The 10,800-nt window shown below is 38.5% G+C and overlaps 1 protein-coding gene across 1 annotated transcript in view; it reads right to left on the bottom strand.

Moving 5' to 3' along the window:
• Positions 1 to 7,209: 7,209 nt before the first annotated feature.
• The window catches only part of MIB1 (MIB E3 ubiquitin protein ligase 1), a 50,217-nt gene continuing 46,626 nt past the window's right edge, over positions 7,210 to 10,800 (bottom strand). Inside the window, exon 21 of the mRNA XM_063299175.1 lies at positions 7,210 to 9,843. Within this exon, the coding sequence (XP_063155245.1) occupies positions 9,703 to 9,843 (141 nt within the window). The 3' untranslated portion in view covers positions 7,210 to 9,702. The remainder of the gene's footprint in view (positions 9,844 to 10,800) is intronic.

The following is a 10,800-nucleotide window of genomic DNA, read 5'->3' as shown; positions in this document are numbered from 1 at the left end:
CATGTTATCAGCACTGAGCTCTGAACCACGTGAGGTTTCTTCTTTCAGTGGATGGATAGATTCAATCTGCAGATGCAGAACACCACACAAGAAATGTCATTTTGCAAATTAATAAGGAAGCCCTTGAAGCTTGTAGATCAGTGTTTCTCAACTTTAAGATATGTGGACTTCAACTCCCAGAATTTCCCAGCAGAGCATGCTGGCTGGGGAATTCTGGGAGTTGAAGTCCACATATCTTAAAGTTGCCGAGGTTAAGAAACACTGTTGTAGATGTTCATAACATGGCAATGGGGCAATATTTGCAAGGAGTGCAGTCTGGTTAATATTGCTAAGTCATATGCAGTGGATAAAATGCCAGTTCTTAAAAGAAAATCTAATTCATTGTTCCTGAGGCAAGCAAGTTTGTTAAGATTTCAAGGCAAAAGGAAGAGGGGCCGACCAAGGGCAAGGTGGATGGATGATATTCTAGAGGTGACGGACTCGTCCCTGGGGGAGCTGGGGGTGTTGACGACCGACAGGAAGCTCTGGCGTGGGCTGGTCCATGAAGTCACGAAGAGTCGGAAGCGACTAAACGAATAAACAACAACAACAACAAGTCATACTTGTTAAAGGCTTAATAGAAACTTGAGAACTGGCATGAATTCTTGCAACTAAACCAGAATTTCTCTTTAAGGTTTGTGGGTTTGTTTTTTTGTCTTGTACTTTTAATTAAATTTTTGACTGAAGTGGCCTATTAGGTCAATTAAATGAACAAACCATCCTAGTTCAAATATTTTTACAGCATCATCTCAATATAGTATTATCCATATTTTTGTGTGAGATTTCTAGATGTGGCAAGAAATCCTTGATTACATTTAAACCGACGATGAGGATGATAAGGAGCTGAGAAACAGAGTGATCTTGGTCATGGCCATGGCATATTGTGAGGAGTGGAGCTCCCCATACAACCTCCTTTCTAATTAAAATAAGCTTTCAAGCCTTTATTTGCCGAAGGAAGCACAAATATAATTACTGTATGCTTTTCTTCCAAAGGTAAACAGGGACCTCAGGGTGAAGATTAATCTTTTCTTCCAGTCTGAGTTTCTCAGTTCAAATTATGCTATCTTTTTCCATAGAAAAATGCTATGTCTAGCTTGATGTTCCATCTTCCTATTCAAACGTACATGGAACTGTAAGAACTGACACCATTAGTCCCAGTATTGACCCAACTCATGCACAATTGAAATATGCAGAATTCAGGTTTATTGAGAACAAGTGTGCAGAACAAAAGAAAGCTGTGATTAAAAGATTCCCGCCTAAACTCACTCATTAAAACTTTCCAATGCCCCCTCCCCCCTCCTGTCTCTTTCTCACCCAAGCTCTAACGGTCAGCCAAACCAACCACTGATGTCTCTGGCAGTACAACCTTGACTCCCCCTTTTCCAGTTCAAACAACAGTGATTCACACTCCTTGCAATTCCCCCTTCCCATCTTCCTTCTTGACACATGTTGATCCATCATTGCAGACAAACACAATCAAAAGATTCAACAATCCTTTGATTGTGGAGTCTGACAGGATCAGATGATGAAATTTTGACATTCACTGTACCATATTGGTTTAGCATCTATATTCTATTTAGAGATCCACAATCTAAAATCAGTGTTTGTCAACCTCAGCTACTTTAAGATGTGTGGACTTCAACTCCCAGAATTCCCCAGCCAGCAAACTGGCTAGGGAATTCTGGGAGTTGGAGTCCACACATCTTAAAGTAGCTGAGGTTGACAAACACTGATCTAAATTCTGGAAAAAAATGGTAGGGAAAGCAGCTGAGCATGGCTTCAGGAATTCTTTCCAACCTCTTTACCAGGGAGATTTCAGAAAGTTACCTACTGATGGATAGACATACAGGTAGTCCTTGTTAGAGACCACAATTGGGACCGACAACTCAGTTGTTAAGCAAAGTGGTTGCTAAGTGAAACTATGACTGTGCTCATGATCTTACTTCAACTTTCCTTTGCTTTACAGACCTACAAATGTCATAAATGCGAGGATTGGTTGTAAAGTTACTTTTTCATCACTGTCGTAACTGTGAATGAGTCAATTGCTAAACGAGGACTACCGGTACTAAGTCCATATAAAATAAATTATATGGAAAAGAATTAGTTAGTTATACAAATATTAACTGACATTGCCTTCTTTTTAAAAGCTTTCTGTTAATACTTATGATCAGTTTTCCTTGCACATTTATTGGCTGTATGGAACAATGAATTGTTTGCATGACAGGATCACATTTATTAAAAATAGTAAGAGAAGTCTATGTTGTATCAGCTAACTTGAGATATACACATGTCAGAACCAAGCCTGCCTCTGACTGGGAAAGTGAAACTATTTCTGAGTCAGAGGAGGAATTGGAAACTTACAGGGCTGGAATCAGAGCAACGAAATTCCAGCATGAGTCAGCAGAGCGGGAAGAATCCACAACGCTGATCGGGCAAGATCCGGAGGAGGATTTGAATACGCCAATCAGCGCACGCCAGAGACAGGCTGAAAAGCATGTGAAGGAGAAGACAGCCTGATTGGCTACAGGAGACTCCAAGCACACCAAAGGTTGGGATAAAAGGCAGCAGTGCAGAGAGCAAGCTGCTGGAGACAACCAATCCTCTAAGCCTGCAGCTTCGGGAGAAGAATCCTTACTGGCATCGGAATCGGCATCTGCTGTCGAAGAGGAACCAGAGCCCAAGTTCCATTTGGAAGAATCGATTTTGCATCTGCTGTAATTGAGGAACCAGAGTCAGCTGAGCCCAGTAGCCTGAGTTTTGCATCAAGCCTCAGAAACCTGTGTTCTCAACAGTGCAGTCGAGAGATTTTCACACCACTGCTTGTCCGCAGCTCTACGCAATCACACTTTGCAGACTCCCGCGTGTTTCAGAGTTTCACACCTATCTGTTCAGGATCTGGACTTGTGGCCACCGCGGTCCATCCAGCCGAGTCCAGCCTAGTCTAGGGCTCCCAGCTGAGTCCAGCCTTGCTCCAGTTCCAAGCCTTGTCTTCAAGTCTTCAGTTCCAAGTACCCAGTCTGATCCAGAAACCCCAGCCAAGTCTAGCCTTGCTTTGAGTTCATTGCTTAAGTCTCCAGCTCATCCCTGTATGCTGCTTGTAATCCTTTTAGATCCAGTGAGTCAGCGATTCAGTTCCACTGCTGTTTCAGTATTGTTCCAGTTCAAGAACTGCTGCCTCCAATCTTGGTGCCGCTGCATCCAGTCTAACCCCAGTGGAAGTTCGCTCCCTGCCTGTTGTGACACAGTTGAGCTTGTTCGAACAGGTTTTGCATATTGAGACTGAATTATTCCAAATAGTTCTTTAATAAAGAAAATTCATTGAGAACCTGTCTGGTGCATGGTCTGAACAGGACAACACACTAGCCCTGGCCTTTTTTCCAAGGGTCAGAATGACACAGGGGCGAGTAAAACCACAGTGGGAATATTGTTTCCAACAATTCCCAGTAAATAGCCCCAGATAAGTTACTGAAATAGCAGCACCGTCCCTCTCCATGTCATCAACAGATTTGTATCACCGTCTGTATATGGGCATGTGTATGTATGAATTGTATGTGTGTGAAATGAGTGTCTCTTGTCCCTTTCCACTGTACATTATACACAAAGAAATAAAAATTGAAATTCCTAGTTAGGGCATTGCACTGTTGATCTTTTCACACACTAGCTGTGAAATAGTGCCAGCCATTCTGTAAGCTTTTGCAACCAGTTGTCCCTTTCAGTTCCAGTATATACAGCTGCTATAAAGCATTGGCACAATGTAAAGCAGTAGTTCTTAAACTGGGGGTAATTACACCCAAGGGGTAATTTGGGCATATCCAGGTATATGTAAAGGAGCAATCTGTAATAGATTGTTTGTGAGTTGAATACAGTTTGGGACTGCTGCTACTAAGACACTTGTGTAAACACCAGATTTGGGGGCGGGGGGTTGTGAAGGTAATGACATTATTTGAGATTGGGAAAAGGGTTAATTGAATCAAACAGTTTAAGAACTACTGGTGTAAAGCACTGGAGGTGTCATGTAACATGGAGATCTTGAAGGAAGCACACTGTATTCCACTTCAAACTCCTTCTCTGATCGTTCTGCTGCCATAAGGTATAGTTTCCTGACAAAATTATAATATATATTTTTAACATAGTTTGATGCAGCCATCCATTTCAACTTTCAATCTGCATTTTAATAAAAGTATAAATTCAAGTGCAACACCTGGTTTCATATACTACTATGCTTTAACAATTAAATACATTATATAAATGTTTAAGAAATCTATTTAACTACTTAAGAAATCTCAAAAAATGTTGTCCTCTGCTTGAACATTGTAGCTTAACATAACATCATGAGAACTAAAAGTTAACACTTAATATAACTAATATACTCTATTTGAGATCAGTACAGCACTTATCCATTCCTTCCAACACTGAATAACACATGTAACATTCATATATGTATGAAAATAAGCCTGATGAATGCAAATGGAATTACTTCCATGTAAATTTGTAGTTGACTGTAGCCATAGCTACCTGTAATCCTACATACAAACTTCTATAAAAGTATTTGTAGAATGGGGTAGGATGTTTCAATTGATTTCATTCAGATTTTCCAATTGTGTTTATTGATTTACAAAATAAGTATGCTGCTTCAATCACAGATTCCAGGTGGCTTCCAGATAGTACAATAAAACAGACATAGTAGAATAACAACCATTAATAATTACTGAACTATCACATCACTTACAGTATCAAGTTCAAAAAAGTGACCAATTTAACACAATCCCCCTCATAGGGCTTCACCAGGTAACACAACAAGAATTCCCTAAAAGCTCTTCAGAGAAGCAGCATTTTAACTGCCTTTTCAATACTAACAGGGAGGGAGCCATCCTAACGGTGTTCCAGAGGCAGGGCCACATATAGATGGTAAAGCTCTAAGCAACAGGAAACTGTAGAGGCTCCAGTTAGCAAGTGCTAATGCAGGATAAGGCTGTGTAACAACTGAACTTGTCAAGAATGCCACCAAGATGTACAACAAATCCATGATGGGGTAGGGAAGGGCCATCTTTGAACAGGTGTGAATGCATGAAGAAACAAAGCATATCTTAATCAATAAATGACAATCATGTAAGCCATACAAGAGGGCTTAATTTATGGAGACTTTCATATATGAAATTATAAAACTGTAATGAATGAAAAAGAATTGGAAATTTTGAGAGGCTCCTTCAGACAATGAGGCCCTAAACTGTAGTCTGCTTAGCTTATGCCTAAGTCAGGCTCTGGGTTGGGGACCATGACAGAGAGAATTCATTTCCAGGCCCGAAGGGTGTAGACTGGCAATATGCCCTTTCTGGTGGTACGAATGGAACAAGCAGATTCTAGGAATAGATGCTGTCAAAGATGCCAAGGACCTAGCCATATTGAACTTGACAGGAAATAACCAGCCCTTGAACTGCACCCAGAATCAAAATGGTAGCCATTGCAGCTCCTATAGTAAAGAAGTAATGTGTCCATAACGGCTGCCAACCATTAGCAAAAGGGCAACTGCACTTTACACTAACTGTAATTTCCAAGTTACTTCAAGGACAGCCCCATAGAGAGTGAATTGCAATAATCCAATCACAAGGTGACAAGAGCATGAATGACCGTTGCTATTCCCAGTCTATCCCATTCCAAGAACAGCTGCAACTGGCATACCAGTCAAAACTAGGGAATGGTTCTCTGGTCATGGCCTCTACCTGCTGCTCTAATAAGATTAGAGGCCCCTCTGACTACGGACCAAAGGAGTACAAACCACATCCAGAGCTAAACATGGAACTGTCCTAGGATTAGGAAGCTTCTGAACTGACAGCCATTCTATTTGCTGAAATAGTCTTAGCCTGTTTCTCCCCATCCACTCTCTAACAGCCTCCAGATATTGGGTCTTCTACTGCATCTCATGTTCAGCCTGAGGCAGAGATATACAACTGGGTATCATCTAAATATTGATGCCTTATTCCATGCTGACAAATAACTTCTCCCAGCAGTTTCATGAAGATGCTAAGCAATATGGGAAGAGGTACCCAACACTGTGGAATATGTATGTGGAATATGAAAGGAGTACAGCAGGGCTGTATACTCTCACTCTACCTATTCAACTTGTATGCAGAACACATCATGCGACATGCTGGGCTTGAGGAATCCAAGGCTGGAGTTAAAATTGCTGGAAGAAACATTAACAATCTCAGATATGCAGATGATACCACTTTGATGGCTGAAAGCGAAGAGGAACTGAGGAGCCTTATGATCAAGGTGAAAGAAGAAAGTGCAAAAGCTGGCCTGCAGCTAAACCTCAAAAAACCCAAGATTATGGCAACCAGCTTGATTGATAACTGGCAAATAGAGGGATAAAATGTAAAGGCAGTGACAGACTTCGTATTTCTAGGCACAAAGATTACTGCAGGCACTGACTGCAGCCAGGGAATCAGAAGACGGTTAATTCTTGGGAGGAGAGCAATGACAAATCTCGATAAAATAGTTAAGAGCAGAGACATCACACTGACAACAAAGGTCCGCATAGTTAAAGCAATAGTGTTCCCCGTAGTAACATATGGCTGCGAGAGCTGGACCATAAGGAAGGGTGAGCGAAGGAAGATAGATGCTTTGGAACTGTGGTGTTGGAGGAAAATTCTGAGAGTGCCTTGGACTGCAAGAAGATCAAACCAGTCCATACTCCAGGAAATAAAGCCAGACTGCTCACTTGAGGGAATGATATTAAAGGCAAAACTAAAGTACTTTGGCCACATAATAAGACAGGATACCCTGGAGAAGATGCTGATGCCAGGGAAAGTGGAAGGCAAAAGAAGAGGGGCTGACCAAGGACAAGATGGATGGATGATATTCTAGAGGTGACAGACTTGACCTTGGGGGAGCTGGGGGTGGTGTCAACCGACAGGAAGCTCTGGCATGGTCTGGTCCATGAAGTCATGAAGAGTCAGAAGCGACTAAACGAATAAACAAAAATGACTGTGGAAACAATTAAGTTAGAACCATCTAGACCACTTTGCAATTCAGGACCCAATTTCTCAATCAGAACAAAAAAGCATGTTCAGAAAATGTATAATATTGAGTATGTTTGACCAGAAAGTCAATATAAAACAATCACAGCTGTGTTGGTTCATGGGAAAAAAAATAACCAAAATCTGTAGCTGGGGTAAATATCTTTATTACAACCAAAATGCCATAAAAGAGTATGCAAACATTTGAATTCTCCAGAACTCTTTTTCACATAAGATGTTACAAAAATTAGGAAAGAGAGAAGCAAGAAAACCCCATAATTAAGCTATGAGGTCTATACTTCAAACATATGAAGTTATAGACTAAATGGCAACTGCAGCTAGTATTCAGGGATGAAGGAAATGTCTTTTCTCCCCCTTCCCCAAGCCCAGTTCTGAAAGAACAAAATTCCCAATCAACTCCTATGAACATACATGCCTAGGCCGAGGAAAGAACAGCAATAAAGAAATAGTATAGCCATTACAACCGCCAACTTAAGAGAGTGATTTTTGTTTGGGTTGTTCACTGATTTAACAGATTTATACTTCATTCCAAAACCCATTTCTCTTATGCATCCTTTTAAAAACTGGTATGATTTAGTTCTAAATGCCTAATAACTTTGATGCAGCTAAAAGAAGGGTATGCTGCACAATCATACGTCAGTCTTATCTATGTTTATTAAGAACTAATTCATAATATACTCAAAGGGATTTATTCCAAGTATTCCAAATTTGTATGTATGCAAATTTCATAATTATAGAAATACAGAAATCTGGACATCTGACAATTCCAAAAATTAAGTCTTAAAACACTTTCATTAGCAAAAATATTGAAAATATATGAGACATTTTACTAAGTGAGTCTCCACAGCTATGTATTGGTGTAGTGTTCCAAAATATAAAAGGAAAGGGCAACTTCTTCACAGGTTGGAGCTGCACTTAAAAAAAAAAACTGCCCTCCAACAGTTGCAGAGATAGAGATATGTCATTTCTGGAGAGAGCAGAGCCAAAATATTAAACCCAGATTAGTTTTAGGAGGGAGATGCTGAAAATAGATGTGTTACTGCAGCCTTAACAGAGGTGTAACATACCTATTTTCAAGCTTGTTTTATGTTTTAAGAAAAAGAAGTTTAAAAAAAGCCATTGAAAATTGGTGATATGGGAAGGCTCCAGGACGAGGAAAAGTTGGTATAATACATGATCAACACTGTTCCAAGGCAATCTGCAGACATTTGCAGCAGCAGCAGCAGCTAAACAAACAAACAAACAAAAATCTCAAATCTTGGCAATGATTGCATTCACCAAATATAGAATACTCCCACAAGCAATTTTCTTAAATAATTTTTGTACTAGTTAAGAGGAAAAGCAACTCACATGCTTATAAGAATCCACTGGCGACAAATACAAGGACTGGCACTTCTGTCAGTTATAAATGTAAAAATCATGCATCATCTTTAGAAGATAATTTAATATTTGGTGCTCCATGTGTAGCCTAACAGAGTATTCATATCAAATTGTTTTCTTATCCTTCCACATTATTTATTTTAAAACTTAGGTATTAATGGAATGATCCCAAGTTCCAGAGGGACTGATAGTAACGGAAGGTGACATATATTGTGAAATTTGCAAAAGGCATGAATATTCTAACTACAGATGTTATATGATCTTGATATATATTTGCTTTTTGCAAAGTGGTGCTAATGTCTAGTTTACTAGACCCACTATGATTTTGACTAATTCAGGATTCACTGACTTCAGCAAGCAAATCTAAATATGTCTAATTACGAATGCAACCCTATAGCTAGAATACTTTTTAAAAAAATACCTATCTAAATAATATAATGTATTTTGTCACTGTTCTAAAAACTGGTTCTTCAGATGAGATCCAAAATAACCTTCAAGCATAAGAGTTGCTTGTGAAGTTCTCTTTTTTATTACTAGTAACACCTGTATTGTTTTCAAACACATCTGGAATGTCCCTGAGTTTTGGAGAAAGTATTTCTGGTAGAGGATTACAGAAGGAGCAATGTGTCATGGGTCTGCTTGATAAACTACTTTTGCTCTCATTTTTCTTCAAAAAACACTGACCATGCAGAATTAACAGCTTTCAGATTTTAAAGGCAATATATAATACTGAAATGCTATTTAGTTACTGTGCCAAATGTCTTAATTCCTGAACTTAGCTAAAAGACTTAGCTTGTTGTAGTAACTATGACTGACATTACTATGAAAATATTTTAAAATAAACAGATTTTAGAAAATTAAAAATATTTGTACATGAAAGCAACTGACAGTATAAAAATTAATATGGTTGAAATTAAGAGTTTATACATGCAAAATAAAAATGCCAAGCTAGAAAATCAAGATTATCCCTTTAACATAAAGGGGCTGGGGAGAAGAAGACAGACAAAATATATAAACAAACTGCATTGTTAACTAATCTAACCTTACTTTATATTTCTTTATGGTAGAAGTTGACTGTGCAAATAATAATTCTATGTTGTAGACATCCACATTTACAATGTAATTCTTCCTGTAATGCTAGACATGTCTTCATGACAACCTTTCATACATACTAAAATTTATGGGGATTCAAAAAGCAAAATCTAGTAGTAATGTGACAAGCAACCATAAGACACTTGAGATTTTAATACAAAAGAATCCTTCGTTCAATAGCCTTTCGACAGATAGGACATTCACTCATTCGATCACCACAAAGCTGACATGTTCCATGACCACAGAGAAAGATCATATTCTTCAGACGGTCCAAACATACAGGGCACATGGTCTGTAAGAGATAAAAAAGGAACTAAATATTTCCTTGGATAAAACGATAATCAACTACAATACTTAATCTTCTACGTATATTTCCAGAAAACTCAAACTGCAGAAACAAATGTCAAATATGAAGGACAGTTAACATCTTTCTATCTAAAAGTAATTTAGCTTAGATTTCATGCACTATTTTAATACAATATTATACAGAATTTAGAGAACTATCAAACAAGAAATCACCTAATGAAGCGCTCACACTATACTATGGAGCTTTCAACTGCTGTAGGTGGCTGTGCCACAAAGCAGAAATGGGTGGAGAGAATGAGGGTTAAATAGATATGGACATTATCATGGATGGAAACATCCCCAGATAGTAGCACCATCCTAGGACTTCTTCACTTCCCTAGTTCAAAAGGGAATAGAGTTGAATTTAACACTGCTGTCTATTACAGCTTCAAAGGAAAGCCTCAGAAACTCTGTCTACTTTCTATTTTGTTTCTGACTGGTTTATTTCAGGAAAGAGAGAAAGTCAACTTCTTTATGGATGACAGTAAAGTACAGTGAAAGTTGGGAGATATCCCAGTCAGAAAAAGTTGATCATTAATTGATTATTAATTTTGGACCCCAGCTCTAAGGAAAGAATACTGTCCAGAAATGTTTTATTTTAATCTCAGGCAAAAATATGTTTACTGACTTTACACTTCACAATTTCAGTATCTTCAAAGATGTTTGTCCATATAAAATAACATTTAAGATTTAATGAAAGTAATGCCCCAGAGTCATTCAGATTTAATCTTCATGCCAGCTGTACTTATGCAAGCAAGTTCTGCCTTTACATTTATCCACACTATGCTTTTCTGAAACTTAGTTTATATTCCTATATATTTTATACAAAAATGGATGGGAAATTATGTCTTAAATCTCTTTCTACGCTTTATTCAAATAGTATTTATTTATTTATCTAGCCTCT

Source organism: Candoia aspera, chromosome 3, assembly GCF_035149785.1.
Source record: "Candoia aspera isolate rCanAsp1 chromosome 3, rCanAsp1.hap2, whole genome shotgun sequence".
NCBI classification, from domain to species: Eukaryota; Metazoa; Chordata; class Lepidosauria; order Squamata; family Boidae; genus Candoia; species Candoia aspera.
Note: the sequence above shows the minus strand (reverse complement) of the source record. Positions and strands in the feature narration are given on the sequence as shown.